The following is a 20320-nucleotide window of genomic DNA, read 5'->3' as shown; positions in this document are numbered from 1 at the left end:
TCTAATTTGAAGAAAAAACCAAAAACAAGAACTTTTATAGGTGATCTCTTTGAAAAATATTCATATGATTGGTGGCGGATTTTGCCAAAAATATTGAAAGGAGTGAAAAATACCAACCAATTTTTTTAATGCAAATAATTATTATTGACAATTATAACAAAATGTGCAACAAAAAAAACGATAAAAATATTACAAAGAGTCGATACAATGTCAAAAACTATTTGAAGGATGGATGAGAGAATATATAGGGGGTGCTATTAGAAATATTTTGGTCCTTTTCTTTATAAATATTGCGGTATTTTGATCATTTTCTCTATAAATTTTTTTACCATGGCTCCCATGGACCTCTAGGAAGAACCGCCACTGCTACCAACAAATTGTTCCTTCTTAAAGTTTTAAAGTCAACGTATTTATCAAATGCACACTTTTATTTCAGTCTTCTTCGTGTATAACTGATTGAGTTTATCCCAATATTTTTGTATGTTTCTTTCTACTAATGTTGTTCAAAACATTCTTATCATTCCACTTAAAGAATGTATCCACACCCATCTCATAAATAGTCTAATCATTCTACTCCTTTGTATTGAACACATGTTAGTGAAAATTCATGACATAAACCACATCCTCCGTACTTTCTTTCTACATGGTATTGAGTTTTATCTGATTCAAGGTCATCATAGGACTTGTATTGGCTTCCATCATTCACCACAAAGTAATTATTACAAGAAAATCTAAGCTATGACGTCGATTTATGAGATCAGTGTGCTACAAATAGTACATACATTAAATTATTTATTTCTTGTGAAAAATTCATAAAAATTACCAAACAAAGTTAACATCAATAAAAATAATACAATAAAGAAGAAAAATTATATATATATATATATATATATATATATATCACCTCGATTTTCAACATAAAAAACTTCTTTCGATACAAGAGAATAAAAATCACAAGACCTGGTCCAACCAAAACTTTCAAGGATAAAGAGAATGTAACAGATCATTCTATTAAAAACAAAAGATTTTCGAATGACTACTCAACGACATTATCCATTTGAGGAAACATTTTAACGTCTCTGATCAAGCTTCTCAAGGACTAATTTGATGTGCTGACCCTTCTTCAACAATGGCTCTCTCATTCTCTCATATATAAGGACATGAGTAGTTGAAGAAAAAGAAGAAGACTTCTATCATTTTACAAGTGCTCTTACTCTGTCGAATTATATAGCGCACAAAGTTCTTACAAACTTTCAATCTTAAAATTTCTTAAGTACTCAAAAGTCATATGAACTTTAATTTTCTTACACCTCTAATTGTATATCAAGTGTAAACACAATCTTATTTATTTGTTTAACTCTGAATGTAGAAGTCTTTTACTTGTGTGTTTGAGTAAAAGAAGCCTTTTAACGTGTGTTTGAGCAAATTGTAATCTGCGCAAATTGTAGTCTTGCGTGATTATAGTGAAAAATCCCTTGGAAGTGCAAGGGGACTGGACTACTCTCGAATTGTGAGAGGAACATGTATAATTTGCTTGTGTCGTCTCTTTCTCCTTCTCTCTTCGTGTTTAACTTAATTTCGCTGCATACTCTGTTTCAGACTCTGAAAAGAACTCTGCTTTTGATCAAACTAAGAACTGTTTTTGATAAACACTTAGAAATGTTTTTGAAAAAACCAACAAAATTCAACCTCATTCTTGTGTTTTTCTCACCTTTAGATCTTTGGTTTAATTGTTTATATAAGAGAAATGATCTATCTATATCTATTTTCGGATCTTTCTCACACTTCATTATATTCTTATTATCTCTTTATTGTTTTGATTTTTGTATCAATACATACATTTTTTATGTATATCTTTTAATTATCTCATAAGTTGTCCAAAAGTTATTGTTCAAATAAAATACTATTTATCAAAATAATTTCTCAATAAGAGTTGTATCACCAAAATATTAAGAACATGCTTTTCTTCCAAGAGATTAACAATACACGATTTCAATTTAGCCATCACAATCCAAAAAAAGCAATATTATATTGTAGAGTTGTAGACAACCCGTACAAAACATATTCTAGTTCACCCTTAAAAGCATTAACTTTGATGTGTTTTTGCTTTTTTCTCATCCATTTTTTATTTTTTTTTGGAAAATCCCAAAAATATATTTTGCTTAATAGAAGACCAATATGCATAAAAAGAACATTGTGTTACATCTTTTTTTTTTGACGCCATCTTGTGTTTGAATTTTAAGAGGATTGCATATGCAACAAGCAAGCCGTGCTAATCTAGCTAGTATATATTACTTTAAATAAACAATGCCTTGGTGATTACTGTGATGATCACATTATTCTAACTTGTTAAGTTATGTACTTTTCACAATCCTTTTCTTAAAAGTTTATAACTGTCTTCATCTATGCCACAAATTTCTTTGCCATAAACAACATGCATGAAGCTAGCTTATTCGATTGAGTGCACAAGTATTTAGTGCTTTTCCAATTCATACTTCGAAACGTTGATATGGCTAAACATCTCACTTTTTCTATACTTGCTAGCTTGACTAACTTTGTTTCACAGAAAGAGAAAATTAGGCTCCAATTTTAAAGTTTTAAAGGAATGATCAACCAAAAGATTAATTCTTGCAGTTTGAGGAGCAAGATCATGATGAGTCATTTCTCTTTGGTCTTGTTTTAAATTTGAATTGCAAAAGGTCAGACAAGGAGTATAAACACATATTCGCAGAGAGATAGCATTATTACTTTCCAAACACATGTAGATTTATGTGACTCTACCTAGTACTTTTTTTTTTTTTTTTGAAGGATCTACCTAGTACTTTTATCTTTAACTCCAAATTCTTTTTTGTTTAGAAAAAGTTAAGAAACGTGATAATTTTAAAATTAACAAAATTGTTTTCACATATTGATAAATATGGGTGTATAATAGGCCATATCGACCGACATTGGTCTATAGACTACATCGGATCAAGGTTATACTAAGCTTTTTTTAAATAGAGAAGATCAAAACTTTTTAGAAGTCTATTTAACTAAAATATTGGACTAGACCATAAAAAAGATATTTTAGACCTACCAAGGCTGACTTACTTAACTAAATATAAATTGATTTTTTATTACTACTATTATTGTTATATTTGAAATTTGAATCATATACAGTTAGATCCTTTAGAATAATTACTAGAATCACTCGAAACAAGTTCAAAATAATACTACTTCTGAAAACTGTCATATAAAGAGTGTTCAAGAAGTCGTTTAAGGCAAGTAATTACTGATTCTTCAACGCCAAATATTCAGATGCAAATAAGAAACTTGGAGAGGAAGTTCCTTGGAAGTTAGAAGACACATGAAATTGGTACAACTTGTGAGTTATTGTCTTTTATTTGTCTCTATATTGTTAGATCAAACTTCATACAAATGAGTTCATTTTTGTTCGATAAAACTATGTCTAATAGAAACACATCCACCCTCAAAAGATAAGACTCTTACTATATTTTACCTTTTTGCACACATGTGCCTTTGTTTTTTCCTTACGGTGTTTTCCCCATTGTACATTATTCAAAATCTATACATTTGTTCAATTCACAACTACGTGTTTGTGCTTTAAACCTATCAACTAAGAACCCGGATAAAACTCTAGTTCTAGATTGATCTATCAAATTCATTTATTGGGTTGAAACATTTTTTAATCAACATTTATAAACATCTTTCGTTTTGAACTACCAACCAAAATCAACTCACAAAACTCATGAGCATGAGCCACCACTTCATTCTACAAAACACTTGCAATACTCAATCAACTCATCAAAATTGACATTCATAGTTGGACATTCAAAAAATATATGTTGGAAGAGTTTGATGTAAATTAAAAATTTTAAGCAGATCTAATTCAACCTTACAAAACAACATATACAGTAATATGGTTGTGTGTGTGTTTGGTTCTAAGGTGTGTAGAATTGATTCTGACAGAATTGATTCTGAAAGAATTGATTTTGACAGAATTGATTCTGACAGAATTGATTTATGTTTGGATGCAATAATGCAGAATTGATTAAACAGAATGATTGTTGTTTGGATAGTTTTGATCAAAATTACTTTTGAATGTATAATTACCAAAATAGACATAGTTAAATACAAATAAATAGAAATTACTAAATTAAGACAATTAAGTGCAATATAGTCCTAAAATATAAGGTATTACAATACTAACATCATGAAAATAAAAATTACAAATAGATAATAGAATTTAAAGTGCAATAGAGTATTAAAATATTATTACAAAACTAACATAATGTGTATTATAGTACTAAAATATTGATATAATAATTTAAAGTACAATACTAATTATTTTGCCTGTGCTCAATAATTTCATTGCGGATTATGTTTCAAACGCGATCCATCTCTGACGACGAAACTACATTTAAAACTTGTGATTGATCCAAGTTAGATGAGCTATCATCATGATGAATGACTGTGCTTTCATCTTCATAAACATTAAAATCCATATCATTTTCTGCCTTCCTTCGGATAAAGTTGTGTATAGCCATTGTTGCGACAACTATTTGAACTTGAGTCTCAAATTTAAACTTAGGCATTCTCTTCACCAACATTTATTTTAATAAGACTGCAGAAAGAAAAAATTCGGTTGGAGAAGGGTTAGAAAAATTAATGAGGACAGGGATGGAATTAATAGAATTGAGGGTGTAGAATTGATTCTAGGAAAGTAAGAAGCTAGGAATTGTAGCTTCAACTAGAATTGCTTTTGGAGGATAAAAGCTATTTTGAAAAGCCAAACCAAACATGTTAAATATTGCAGAATTGCTTTTGAAATGCTCCAGAATTGATTCTGGCTTTGCAAAAGCCAAACCAAACAGAGGCTGTGTATCTTATTATTAACTTTTTACATGATTTATCTATTTTCAATGTGATGAGTTTCACCCCAACAATATACCTCAACTCAATACTCAAGTATATGAGTGTAATTAATATTCCCAAAGCCAAACGTGACCCTCCTATGTAATCCAAAAAAGGCATATTCGAATAGAGAAAAGTACCTGCACTGTTTGGAAGAAGTCTGCCCAAATAAGACATTGCATCAAAAACATGCTCCAATATGCCTGCCCTTATTCGCTGAACCACAATTCACCAAACTTTGCTTTCTTCAGTCAGTGAATTTTACATGCGTATTCCACTTCCAATCTAAAACAAAACAAAAGCTCAAATTTTAAAATATAAAAAATAGAATTAAAGTAACTAGGTATGTTATATTTAGTACCTTATGTATGGTCCAATCATATTGCACGAGTGAATTGAAGTAGTACTAAGTAAGGTATTGATTCACAAAAATCCAAACCAAAACTGAAATTGAAATTTCAATTAAAGGAATAACTTTCAATTTTATCAAAAGAAACAAATACTATATATATAGAAAGGTTCTCACATGAAGCAAAAGTCCCTTTGGCTCAGTTGATACATCATGTATGAATGCATGTAACGTAACGTAACGTAATAATAATGTAATATTTCTTATATTTATATTTTTGATGGAATAATAATGTAGTATGTTGTTTTCTTTTCCCTGACTAAAACAGTGAATGTGTGACCAAAACCCAACACACAAAATAGTATAGTCTCATCAACAAGTGTTTTAGTTTTGAGTAATTTGTACGGTAGAGCACTGACTACCGGCTATGACCAGTGACTAAACATTCGTATGGGAGGGACCTTTTTGGGCAAGGGAGTGTGTGTTACTGGCTATTGTCGGTTGTCAGAATATAGGCTGCAAATTTTTGTGCTTTGGTGTTGGTGTGGCCAAGTGATGGATATGTCATTTGTGTGCTTTAACTTTAACCCAGTACTCCTTTTTTTAGGTTCTTGGCTTTATTCCAAGGACTAACCTCTCTTTAAGCAAAGAATGCTTGTAATAGAGTAACAGTGATAAAATTATGGTTTAAATATGTGCCAAGGCATTTGTCTAATTTGCATAAGTTAGTTTTGTTGCTATGTAAGTTTGTTTTATGCATCTCATTTTATCCAATATGTTGGGTTATAAGGGGTTCTAGTTATCATTCCCCTTAAACAATACCAACGATATAAATAGGTTGATCACCATATCTTAACTAAAAACATAGTTGGTCTAAGGACAAAATAATCTAAACTAGAGTTTAGGCCTCAAAATTTTGACAAAAAAAATCTTAATTTTTTTTAATTTAGTTATAAATATTTGTAATATGATAATCTAATTGTAAATGTTTCTCTCGTTAGAAATAATGCCTCATATCTTACATGTCATTTGTTTCAACTCTTAGACTCAACTAGACTCAACAAATTTGATTTTTTTATTTATCTTAAATGCATCATTAAAAATTTGTATTAGGCCTTCAAACATATTGGACCGGCCTTACCAAAAGCATTAAGACATTGCATTTATTAATTATCTAATTTATAAAATGTTCAACATCCGTTTTCCCTAACATGTGAGACTTCTAGCACATCTCACACTTTTCCAAACTTTATGTTCCCCCTCAAACGGAATCTCCTTATCATGAAGAATTTTAACACAAAGAGTCGGTTGAACGTTGTCGAACCATTGGCTTTGTTACCACAATTGGGTCACAAGGAGAGCTCGATAAATCATCCACATTAGAGATAGGAACCACACAAGATAAGTGGGTTAAAACACCGCATCTTAACCCAAAACTTTAAGACTTCATTTTATGAATCATTTCATTTATAACATGTTCTATCTCTACTTTTTCAAATAATACGAGAATTTTAACTCATCTCACACCGACCATGAGAAAATTTTTTGAACAGGCCGACCACGAGAAAATGATATGACACTCATTGATGCAATATATAAACAACATTATGCATATAGTTGATATATTTTTGAGAAATTCTAATATGGTCACAGGACCAAAGAAAAAGTGTTTGGTCACACACACATAAAGAAGTGTTTTTTTAATAATAAGGAGGAAATTGATAAAAAAGATGATTGAATATTTGAGGAGAATCTTTTTATGTATATGTGTCCAAACATTATTGATTTGGTCTTATGACCATGGAAGAATACCTCCATATTCTTTATAAATTTGTTTCATGTTCTACCTTTATTTTATACGGGATTTGTGTTTTCTTAATACATCTCTTCGCAGATAATACTATTTATTAAGCTTGGTGTGCGAAAATAAATAGTGGGCGACTCGATTGATAAACTTGTTACCATATTAAGTAATTATTTTGTTCCTAATCAATTCATTCTTAGAAAACTAATTGAAATTTGGGTTTTTCCCAATAGAATATTTCATTTTATCAAATATATATATATATATATATATATTATTTTTGACATTTTTTTTTCCTTTCAATATGAAAACTAAAAACAATCTTTTGTGGCTTGATCGCTCTTTTCTTTTTGTATGTGAAAAAATAGAATTTCGTGTGTCAGCATTTGGGGGCATGCTTTAGCTAAAGATATGTTCTTACTAGATCTTGTTAAGTAAGAAAAGCATAGTCAAGGTCTAAAGCCCTTCTTTCAACATTTCATTCTTGTTTCATATGTTAATTTTAAGGAGTATTCAAAAATTTCCGACACATTAATTTGATCTTTGTTAATTTTTTTCTGGTATCTTTATCTTCAATCAATGTATAAAAGGTGAAAACACAGATGTTATTATGAAAGAATAGATAGATAATATCGTACACCAAGTAACCGTGAAATTTATTATTTATCATTTTTACCATTATGATTATATTTAGTAAAACATAATTATTTATATATAATAACGCAGTTGCAAAAATTCTTTAGTTTCCTCTTATCTACTCTATGAATTAATGTCCAAAAACCAATATAATATTTTAATCATGGGATTTGCTAGAACACATCCACTAGTTTTTATGTGGGAGTGTTTTAGCAAGTTACACCTTAATGTGCATTTAACTACTTTTTAATTATAATTTGCTAAAACACACTCTTTAAAAAATAAGTGGGTGTATTCTAGCAAATGCCTATAGGAGTTGCTAACATACACCCACTTATTTTTTAGATGGTGTGTTTTAGCAACATTCACCTTAAGGTGTATTTAACAACTTTTTAGTTATATATTTACTAAAACACACCTTAATAAAAACTAGTGGGTGTATCCTAACAAACCCCTTTAATTATTATATTAACTTTAATATTATTTGACTATAAGATGTATGGGTAATCTAGAAAGTGAGAAGTAAGTGCACCATTTAGCATAAGGAGAAACACTTATACATTTTTTAGGTGAAAAAGTTAAGCTTCAATTTTTTTGGTGGTTAAAATCAAGATATATTACGTTCAATTTTGATTATCATTATTGGAGGCAGCGACTATTGTAACTTAAATTATTTTCTATTTCCTTGTTTTAGTTTTTATCCTTGTAATGTTTATTGTATAACTTTTTTTAAGTCTTCTTACACATATCTTGTACTTAAAAACTTATTCGGTCTGGTAATGTATTTTATTATATTGAAATGCTTTAATTAATATACAATCTCAATAGAAAAAATTGTATATTTCGGTTAACCATAATTTCAAAATAATGGGTATTACAATGAATAGTTAACAGTAAATATTTTTACAAAAAAAAGTGTATTAAAATTAATCTCGTATTTGAAAACTTTTACACTATATTAGATTTTTGACCCATGCTCCGTTCAAATTTATTGTAAAGGGATTGACATACAAATAATAAAATGCAATATATAATTGGTAACGGTGAAAAAATAAAAAATAAGTTGTAAGGTAACGTCTTTCCATTTGCAAAGCTCTAAATATCAAAATATATGTTTTTTGTGTTGTGTGTGAAATTTTTACACGGTTTATGGTTTTTTTTTTTTTTAGAGAAAAACGTTTAGAGCTTGGTATATATAACCAAGTTTACATGAAAATTAGGGTAGCCGAGTTTGCATGGAAATTAGGGTATTCTGTTTGTAAACGTATTAAATAAGTGTAGAAAATATGGTAAAAAAAAAAAAAGCAACGGGATAGGAATGAAATAAAGGCATGAAATTGGTTAAAAAAAGTGTACAAAATATTGTAAAAAAAAAGCATGAAATTAGTGCGATTAATTTTTCTAGTATTGTGTATAAAATATAGTCAAAAAAAAAGGCAAGAGGATATGGATGAAATTGGTGCGATCCATTTTTTTTAGTGTTAAATAAGTGAACAAAATATTTCCTTAAATAAGAAAGTGTACAAAAAATTGTAAAAAAAAAATATAAAATAGAAGGCATCAAACGTGATCATTGATATGCTCATGGTTTCTAGAACAAACGTGCATCATAAAATAAGTGTAGAAAATATTTCCTTAAAAAAAAAAAGTAATAGGATAGAAATGAAATTGGTGCAATGCACGGTTAAATTGTTGCAGACCTAAAAAAAATAATAAATAAGGATAAGGATATCATATTTGAGTTTCATAACACCGTAAAAAGATTTTTTTGTTTTTTCGACAAACACCTTAAAAAGAATTATTTACACAAATATCTAATTATATTTACATAGTATGCGTCATCATATTACTATTTTATACTCCCTCCGTTCCTTTTAATTGTCACATTTTGATTTTTTACACAAACCAAGACACTAAATGTATTTCACTACTTTTGATACAATAATTTATGGTTTGTCTATAATATCCTTAATTATTTAATATCATATTTTTTATATCTCTCTGCAATAAATTACTAAAGACATTATAGGAAAAACAACATTTAATGTTACATTGAACTTTGAAAGTGACACTTAATTAGAAATAAAAAAATTATGTAAAAGTGACAGTTATAAAGGAACGGGGGGAGTAATATATATACATACACACGAAAGTTTATATGATTGGTTTTTATTTTTAGTGAGCAATCTATATGTATGAGTATGATGCGATATGATTAGATCAAATGTGTACAAAAATTATCAAATGGATGCATCATGCATACTAGTAAGCTATTTAGTTTAATGCTATACCTATTTATACAATAAACGACTTTTTATCCATAATAAAATGACAATCACCATCTAAAATTTATAAACACAACTTCGATATAAATTTCCAAACAAAAAAGTTTAACTTAATAATATTGATGTTTACCAGTTGAATTAAATCTTACTTCTTAAAAAAAAGAATTAAGCCTTACATATCACTCTTTTTGTTTAATTCCGTAGTAAATCTTTATTGGATGATTTAGAATCTAGTTTTAACTTTTTCAAAAACCATTATTTTGTAACAACAAGAAGTTAATAATTTCCTTTGTCTAGTGGGCACATATGCTTCTCCAACTCCTTAAAGTATTTATTCTGTTTTTTTACGATAAATCTTTTACGATTAAAAGCACTGCAATCCATACGTTTAGCTTATCGATCTAATTCAAAAACTTCAGAAAAAGGTAAGAGAACATGAAAACATGGCGTAGATTAGACCACTTTTAACGTTAGGAATGTTCTGTCTTTGTTTTCTCAAGTGAACAAGAATAAGGCGGTAATGACATCATTTAAAAATAGTTAGAGCCTCTTTGAAATAGTTTTTGTTTTCAGTTTTTGAAATATACAAGTCATCTTCTCACAATAGTTATCCTTTTACATGTTTTAGTTTTAGTCTCCAAAACTAAAAAGTTCAAAACAGTTTCCAAAATTGTAATTTTAAAAAATTGTTTAGCAAAAAAGTTTTTAATTTTCAAGTTTTTAAAAACCAAAAAAGAGTTTTTGAAAAGTGTTTCAAACATGCTCTTAGTTTTTTAGAAAAAATGGAAAATTACCCTCACCATCCCTAATGTCTATTGAATGACGCTGACACATTTCTCTTCAACGTTAACATCGTTAATTTTAAATTCATTATTAGTGTTTAGATTAGTTTTTCTCCTTCGTTCAGGGTTGAATCCAATGATATGGGAATTGATACTAGAAAACTTGATGATAAACTAGCGGCGGTGGCTTTCTATTGAGGGTGGGTTAATGAAACTGATAAAAAAAAACTGAAAACTAGCGGGTTTAACACTAAAGAGAGGTGTTTATTTATTTGATAAAAACTTAAGGAGGTTAGTGTAAGTTTTTAAACTAGAATCTTTTAGTGTCATTTCAATATATCTTATGGGAGTTGAGTGTAATTTTTCTTAGCAAAACCTTTTCTTTTTGTATGTTTTTTTCCTTTACTAATCCACTATGTAAGAAAAAGAAAAAAAAAATATTAGGATGATGACATATGAGTGGGAGCATCCTGGAGGATGATGGTGCCATCTCAGATAATGCTATGAAGAAAGAAAATTTAAAGTAGGGTATATTAGACAATTATTTTAAATGTAGAGTAGGATTGTTATTATTTTTACAAGTAGGTTGGTTTGATTTTTTTTTTTTTTTGCACTTGTTGGCATGTTCTTTAAAAAACAAAATCATCACAATAATAGAAATAAATAAACAAAACATTTAGTCTGCTATTAAAAATAGAGGGAGAAGTATTCCATAATAGTGTAATATCAAAAGTGATGATCATAAAGCTCCCTATTTAGTAATCCTCTCTCCCAAGGTAGATCTCCATAATCTCAATCCCCAAGTCTTTCTTTCCTTTTCCCTGTTTCCAATGTTTGGGGTTTGATTACTTTGGTTATTATTATGTGTTTCTCTTTTGATTTCTTGCTCCTGAATAAAAACGTTAGCTTGCCTTGCGCCCTTACCTATATGTTAAAAGAGACCCAAGTCCAAGTGGCTGTCTTATGCAAATACTGTTCATCATTACTTTTATGATAGTGTTAACTTATGCTCTTAAGACACATGTTAAAGAACCTAAAAAATGAAATATTCTCTAAAATTTTGTGCATTCAACTCATTAAAAAGTTAAAGATTAAGGCTTTGTTTGGTTGGTGAATGAAAGTTAAAGGAAAGAAAGAGAAAGGAAAGATTGTGTAAGGAATGAAAGAGAGTAGAAAGTGAGATGATTGTTATGGTTGTTTGGTAAAAGAGAAAGTAGAATAGAAAGTAAGAGGAAAGAAAGATATATCTTTATTAATTGACATAAATACCCTTGTATATTAATAAAATATTAATATAAGCAATATATATTATACAAACATGCCCAAAAAAAATAAGAGAAGGGAAAGATGAATATTTGTATGTGTATTGTTGTCACGACATTATATATTATTTTTTGTGGACATTATATATTGTTTATTTCATAAAATAGCATGCATTACATATTGTTAATATTATATTATTAAATAAGGTTATTTTTATCTTTTTAAGCAAAATCATGGTCTCACTCTTATTTCCGTTCAATCTAGTGAGGAAAGATTTTTTGTGTGGGTCCCATTTAAAATTTTCTTTCCTTACTTATTTGTAGGGTTTTCAAACAATGGAAAGAAGATCTTTCCACAATCTTTCTTTCCCTCTTCTAATCTTTCCACTAAACCAAACACACCCTAAGGCTATGTATGGTTGATCAAAGAAAATAGAAGGAAAGAAAGTAAAAGGAAAGATTGTGAAAGGAAGGAATGAGAGTAGAAAGAGAGATGATTTTATTAGTTGTTTGGTATAAAAGAAAGATGATGGAAAGAAAGATGAAAAATAAAAAATAAATAAAAAATGTTAGATTTAGTAAATTACATAACAATTAAATCAATATGTATTTACTTATATTAATATATATTTAATATTATACCCAAAAACATGTACCAAAAAAAAATGCAAAAAATAAGAACATGGGATAGTAACAAAAAATTATTAAATGAATGCCACTCAAAAAAAATAACCGCTGGAAATTTTTTTTTTAAAAAAAAGAACACTATAAAAGTAATAAAGTAACGGTATTTGTGTCTTTTCATCTTATAAATGAGTTTCTTCTTAACTTTGTGCTCAATCCAGCACGGAAACAATTTTGTGGTAGGCCCCATCAAAGATGCTTCTTTCCTATGTCTTTCCATGGTATTCCAAACTATGGAAACCTCTTCTTTCCACTTTCTTTCTCTCCACTCACAATCTTTCCTCCCTCTATCAATTGAAACAAACACACCCTAAATGAAATGCACATATTCTAATAAACTATTTACATATTTGATTCATTAACTCGTATCTTAAGGGCATAAGTTAGCATTTCCTTTAGTTTTAAATCAATCCGTACCTTCTATCATAATACATTTGTTGAAAATGTAATATTTTCGATGCACTCTTTAAGGACGGTAAGTGAAAAAGTTTTGCTCACTCCCAACCAAACTTCCAAAAATGCCCTCAGCGTGACTTAAGTCACAAATATGTTAAACCTGCGTGACTTAAGTCATGCTGCATGAGTTAACTCATGCAGGTTACATTGAATTTGATTGATAGTGGAATCTGGGTGTTTTTAGTCAGAAAGAAAACCAGCGTGAGTTAACTCACGCTGACTTATAACCTGCGTGAGTTAACTCACACAGCATGACTTAACTCACGTGGGGGTAGTATGATCTTTTCAGTTGGGAGTGAGTGTTTTTTTTTTATGGGAGAAGAGCATTTTTTAAGGTTTCTGCTAACGGGTCACCCTGTTAAGATTCATTGTAACACCTACTGTCAGATTTCTGCTATCGGGTCACCCACCGTTTATGACCACAAACCAAACCCAACAGTGATGGTCATGAGAGGATGTGTTAAAGAGTCCCACATCGGATAAGAGATGGCATGGCAATAAGTTTATAAGTGGGGTCAATCTTCACCTCACAAGCCGGTTTTGTGGAGCTATGTTTGGCCCAACCACGATTTCGAAGAAAGAATAATTTAGATTATTGTTTTTTCCACCCTATCTACTTCTCGTGAGCCCCATTTTCTTTACCAAAATGCCCATGTGATTTCGGATTTTATAATCCGAACACAACTCAGATCTGTTCAAATTATAGAATCCAAAATAGTCAAAAATAAATACTTAATTTAAGATGTTTAAAAAATATCTTCAAAATATTCGTTAGCAAGACTATATTTATATTAGTAATATGCTTAATAGGCCGCTGGATTGACGAGTTCCTTTATATTATAAATAATTGATGTGTAGTGATGCCAAGCATTCACGAGTTCAAATATCAACTTGATTGCAGTTTTTGAGTCAGAATAACACCACAACTATGAAATACCAAACTCCCAGGCAATACGTAACCCATGATAAACTGCCAATAACTCCACATGGAGAATGTTATAGAAGCATATATTTCCAACAAATCCATAAATCCAAGCACCATTCTCATTCCTAAGCAAACCCCCACGAAGATACCGGGATTGCCAAGGCTACTACCATCGACATTTAAAATCATGCCATTACCACCCTATAAATGATAGAAAATGGAACTTGTTAAGTAGAAAAGAATATCCGGACACAAATTAAAGAAAGCTATACATTTATTTTTAGGGAAAAGGAAAGCTATACATGAGAACTAAAAAAAAAAAAAATACCAACTCCATTTCTTTTAAAAATAAGGAGGGTGTTGACCCCAAAGTAGGGAACATGCTTATTCTTAAGGAAAAGGAAACCCATAATAGAGTTGTTAATTAAGGCTAAGATTTTAAATTGCAATGAAGGTTGTACTTACATTATGATTTTTAAGTTATACAAATTTGAGTTAAGAGAAACTATACGTTTACAGTGGAAACAAAATTTATACAAATACCCAATGCTCCTTCTCAAATGAGGGGTTAAACCCAGAACCCAAAAACGCACTCAGATGTCATAGTTAGGAAACATGCAAGCAGGTAGAAAGTGAGTTATGAGTGATGTAGATGTATTGAATGACCATATTGTTAGAGTAAGTTATAATTGACAATTTATATATTGATTGGATTTGCTTTTCTATCACGACCTTAATGTGTGTGTAGATATATAAACATATAAGACAGTCTTTTATTATGTTTGTTTTAAAGTAATTAAATCTTTAAAATAGTTAAGTCTATTAATGAATATTAAGTGCGATTTAATCGTGAGACTCGTTAAAAATAAGGATATTATTCTTAAAGTATACGTAGTCAACCTTTATAGTAAAGCGAAATAGTAATAACGCATAAAGTATATTTTGTGAGAAGACCCGTGATAGAAAAACCCTTTTATAGATCCTGAATACAAGATATCAAATCTTCGTATAAGTATAAAGTGATATGAGAAGACGAGTAAAGTTAAGTAGAAACTCATATTTTTGAATAAAATTTTGTAAAAAAGTTTATAATATTATAATAATATTTAAAAAAATTAGAATTTTTTTAACAAAACGTAAATTACATATGAATTTTTATATTTTTGACGGTTATAAATTCATATTTTTTGAATTTTTTTTAATATTTTTGAAGAGATTTTTACAATATTCTACACAATTTTGTTTAAAAAATACAAATAGTATACATGGATTGACTTAAAAATAAGGACAAAAAATGATGATCAAAAATTTTATAAGAATTAAAATCAAATAAATTTTTTAAAGAAAATAAAATGAAAAGTTGTTATATTTATAGTGTCAATACCATATTAACCTATATTATATTTATTTTTTTGGTCTGGAGTTCGAACCCTGACCCCTGCATATAATAGTGCATTGCCCTAACCAACTGAACTATGCTCGCGGGGCTAACCCTATATTATATTATGGCTTAAATGCACTTTTGATCCTTTATGTTTGCCGTCGTAGCAATTTTGGCCCCAGAACAAAAAAATGCAATTTTGACCCCCTAATTTTTGCAACTACGCTGAAAAGCCGCCACGTGTCCCAAAAAGGGGTCAAAATCACAACTTTTTTTGTAAAGATAAGGGGTTAAAAGAGCATATTTTCCTAAACATGGCAAAATTAAGGCGTGAAAAATGCATTTTTTTATTAGGGGACTAAAATTGCTACGACGGCAAACATAGGGGTCAAAAGTGTATTTAAACTTTTTATTATTGAAGTATTACAGTTTTTTGGTCAAAAAAAGGTATTACGGTTTTATCTTTTCTTTTCGTCGTTGCCTTCGCTATGGATAGATCAACTGAATTTAACTTCTGCTCAAAAATCTCCAATCCTCTCTCTCTCTCTCTCTCTCTGCTTCTTCCAAACTCAATTTCAGTTTTCGCTTATTCTCTTTCCCCTCGTAAGTAAGTCTTCACAATTCTCTTTCATTTTATTTTCATTACTTTATCTTAAAAGTGTCCGGTGTTCGTATCAGTGTCGTGTCCATGCATCATAGCTTTCAATCAAAATTGACATGTCTAGTAGTAGTTAGACCAAAACTTTTATCATTGTCATTTCCACAAACATGTTCTGAGCTATTATTTTTTCAATGATTACTTACAACTGCAATATTTTTAGGTTCTAACAATGATTATAAAAGGATTGTTTAGAAGATATAAAAAATGGAACCCTGTTCATCCAACTTATGGAGCATTTTATGGAATGGGTTTCGGCGTTGGTTGTGGTGTTGGATGGGGTCCTGGATTTGGTCCTGAAGTTGTTGGTTATGTTGGAGCTGGTTGCGGTGTTGGATTCAATGTTGGTATCACTCTTGTTGGTTTTGGAATTGGTCTTCCTGCTAATGTCATCTTTGCAGCTCCTTATAATGGTATACCTCTTTTTGTTGGTTGTTACGCGAAATCATTCATATTGTGAATCAGAAGAACTATTTTCTGGATCGTGAATCGAATTTTAATATGAATTACCGGTAAAAATATGATATTTTTAGGTAAAGATAAGAGACATAACTATGTTATAAGTTGATATATCAAATATGAACCTGAAAATAATTTAAGAATATACGAAAACTATAAGAGAAACCCTGTAGATGGTTTGGGCATCTTGAGAGAAAGCCTGTTGATTTTGTAGTAACGAGAGTAGATCAGATGAAGGATAGTCAGTACACTAGAGGCAGAGGTAGACTTAGAAAAACTATAAGAGAAATTATTAAGAAAGATATTGAGATTAATGAGTTGGATCGGAATATGGTTTATGATAGAATATTATGGTGTAGTTTGATCTATGTTGCCGACCCCACTTAGTGGGATAAGGCTTGGTTGTTGTTGTTGTCATAAGAAAATTGACTGATTATACATAGCTGAAAAAAATGGCTCACTACACTAAGTTTAGGTAATGATTCTTTGGAATGAATTAGAATTTATCATTGTGAGACGGGATTCAATATTATGAATAAGAATTCAATATGAGATTTATGTTCAAAATAGATAGACACTAGAGATTCGTTTCGATTGAGTTCAATTTAGTATCAAATTGGGATACAACTCGCATGTTGTACGATACTGATAACTATGCTCAAATTGATGCAAATATTACCTGCGGTATGAATCTAAGAAACTTATTCACATTATTTGTGGCTTATTTTAATCCAGCTCTTTTGGCAACGAAAAGCTCTGCATTGAAGTTAGCGCGTTCTTGTGGTCATCTTTCTGGTACCCAAGCCTCAGGGGATGTTTGGATTAGAAACGTACCTTCCGTGTCTGACTTTCAAAGAGAAGCTGGTGAAAAATTCTCTTGTTTTCGGCAAAAGTATTTATCAATTAACGTAACTGATTTCTTTGACATGAAGAACAGCTTGCCTTTGGTTACTACTTCTGCCTGTAAAAGTATACAATCATTTCATAGCCAGCTGTTCAGCCCTCGTAAAGGTATGATTTTGTTTTAGAATATGAGATTCATCTCTACTCTATTACCTAGTATTTGTCTTGTATAAATTGTTTGCTTGATCACTTTCCTTTTTCACAATTTATCTCTCTTGTTGAGCTTGTTGCATTTATGTCTTTTAGTTCATCTTTATTTCATAGTACATTTTTTCCCCTGCTTTAGCTGTTAGCTCATTCTTCTACCGATTTATCCAACACTCTATGTACTATTTTTCCTCCTAAGCCTAGAAAGTTTAATCTGGTGCTATAATGTTTCCATTGTGATAGGATCTAGGGAATGGTTGGTCTTACTGTGGATCCGTCGTAGGCAGTCCTACCTTTCATTTCTGCTAGAGGCTGATCCGCAACTTGAATCTGTGACCTAATCACACGGCCTTAGAACCCTGTAATGATTTTAACAGTTACCAACGAGAATCTCTCATACAGTCAAATCTCACCCATTCCTCTTAAATTCACGGTGCTATTTCATTTTATTTTATATAACAATGTATGGAAACTACTGTCATTATCATTGTTGTTAGAATCCCGATCAGAATCTCTAAATCCTACGATTTTGCGATGCCTTATGGTTCTGGATCCCAAGTAAAATCCTTAAAGCAGCAAAATCCGTTCGAAATTGCAGCAAAATTGTGTGACTCTGGGCATTTTGTTTGGGTTATTTTTGACCTGGTTCACATTGGAATTGTTTGTAAAATCCTTAAAGCAGCAAAATCCCTTCGAAATTGCATGAAATCGTGAATTGCAGCAAAATTGTGTGACTCTGGGCATTTTGTTTGGGTTATTTTTGACCTGGTTCACCTTGGAATTGTTTTTTTTTTTGGTCCGGGTAAGATTTGACCCGGTTGTGACCTTTTAAGATTTAAGACTTTGAGCCGTTTATGTTTAAGTTTTTTTACACGGTTGGTTTATGTTTAAGATTTGAGACTTTGAGTCATTTATGTTAAAGATTTGAGACATGGTAGTTTATGTTTGTTTTAAGATTTCAAACCTTGAGTAGTTTATGCACGTAATATATATTTAATATTATTTGATTAGATTCCTTCGAATTTAGTTGCGATTTTCGATTTTGCAATCTTGCTATTCCCTTTTGATTCTACAAAATTAATTTAGTAGAATCCTTCGATTTTGGTTAGGGTTTTAGGTTTCATGATCTTGCTATCCTCTTGATTTGAAGCAAAATCTCAATTCTGAAAACCTTTGTCATTATACAAAATATCTTTTATCGAATAACTTTCTTATTTATTGAGCTTAAAACCCAAGCTAGAAACAACACCAAACTTAGAATTTAGAATTTAGAAACATGCCCTGACTTTCTTAGTAACATTTTCTTTTTCTATGATTGTAAATGGTTAGACCTAAGCCAGAATATATGTTGACAGATTTCCATTGACAGTAGCTAATAGCTATAGGTTTTCCATGGTTTGCAATTCTTTGCGGTCATGCTTTCATGCATTTTCTGCAGTCGTAGGTCATCTGATCAAAACCAGATGCCTCATATTTCAATGTGCATTTTAAGTCAAATCACACAGTTAAAATGTGAGCCTTCGAATTTTGATTGAATGACCTGCAATCCTCTACTGCGACAAATGCATGAAAACGCGACTGTGTTAGATCGAAATCTGTTCTCCATCCCTGGAGTTATGACTTGAAAAGCTGAAGATTGTTTAATTTTTTTGAACTGATCCTGCATTCAGTTCCAATTGATGTATTTTATTTTTTCCCGCTTTCTGTTCCCATGAATTCCCTGCCTTTAAATAATTTTTTTTTATCCCACTGGACTTGAATTAACGCTTTTGGGACTGCCAAGTGAAAGTTTTGATTTCTTTATGATGCATTCTTCCTGTTGAGTATGCATGTAATTGACGGTCTCTTGAAAGCATCAAGCTTGAGTGAGAGAAAGTGTTCTCCGGACGAAACTTGCACTATTCTTCCTCTACATTTATCTCATTACCTGCTGATGTTGAGGAAAGTAGCTTGACATTTGCATCTCTTATTTTGCAGGAAAAGATTGATCCTTCCACTCACAACTATTGGCTTTGTGGTTACTTTTTGACGGACCTCTTAGTTTCTCATTTTTGACAGGAGGTCCTATTTTTACGGTTAATGATAAACCATATTGCTCTGCTCTCATTTTTCCCTGCCTTGACGTAGCTCTTACCAGCAACAGAGAAATTTCCTCCTGTAGATTTACCTAGACTTTGGTTCCAGGATAGAGAGAACACATCAATGACATGAAAAGCTAAAACGACAGTCAACAATATATGGAAGAATATCAAGTCAGATATTGAAGCATCAGTCAGTTTTCTTCTTTTTGTTGAGAACATATTACTGATATAACAGTATATTAGTGAATTTAGGATAGTTTTTTTTTTCAAGCTCACATTTTCCAAACATCCCTTATCTTTTCACTAAATTGCTATGCTGTCAGTGATGAGTTGTTGAGTGAAAAATCCTTTTATTAAAAGGAATATGTTGATTTTTATGAAACAGTGAATGATGATAGTTACAGATAAATTTGATTGGCTCATTTTACCACCGGTTTCCCACCAAAGACATTAGTAACCATGTTTTGCTTATTTAAAATAGGACATGTCTGCTTTCTTGCCATTCATATAAATAAAAAAACCTGTTTGTAGTATTTAGGATCACTCTTGTTAAAATATGTGACATTAACCACTTTTGGGGTCTATAAGAGACTT

The 20320-nt window shown here is 30.5% G+C and overlaps 1 protein-coding gene across 3 annotated transcripts; it reads left to right on the top strand.

Annotated features, from left to right (window-relative positions):
- Positions 1-15940: 15940 nt before the first annotated feature.
- Positions 15941-20172, top strand: LOC25501561 (cadmium-induced protein AS8). 3 transcript variants are annotated; one of them, XM_024772542.2, is made up of 4 exons: positions 15941-16081; positions 16300-16549; positions 17331-17606; positions 17889-18440. In XM_024772542.2, the coding sequence occupies exons 2-4, from the start codon at positions 16309-16311 to the stop codon at positions 17984-17986; spliced, it is 615 nt and encodes a 204-aa protein (XP_024628310.1). In that variant the 5' UTR covers positions 15941-16081; positions 16300-16308; the 3' UTR covers positions 17987-18440. The 3 variants fall into 3 exon arrangements, with proteins under 3 accessions (XP_024628310.1, XP_013446284.1, XP_024628309.1); XM_013590830.3 differs by lacking the exon at positions 17889-18440 and adding an exon at positions 19623-20172 and having other exon boundaries at positions 15946-16085; XM_024772541.2 differs by having other exon boundaries at positions 15946-16085.
- The last annotated feature ends 148 nt before the right edge of the window (positions 20173-20320 follow it).

Source organism: Medicago truncatula, chromosome 8 (assembly GCF_003473485.1).
Source record: "Medicago truncatula cultivar Jemalong A17 chromosome 8, MtrunA17r5.0-ANR, whole genome shotgun sequence".
Classification (NCBI taxonomy): domain Eukaryota; kingdom Viridiplantae; phylum Streptophyta; class Magnoliopsida; order Fabales; family Fabaceae; genus Medicago; species Medicago truncatula.
Note: the sequence above shows the minus strand (reverse complement) of the source record. Positions and strands in the feature narration are given on the sequence as shown.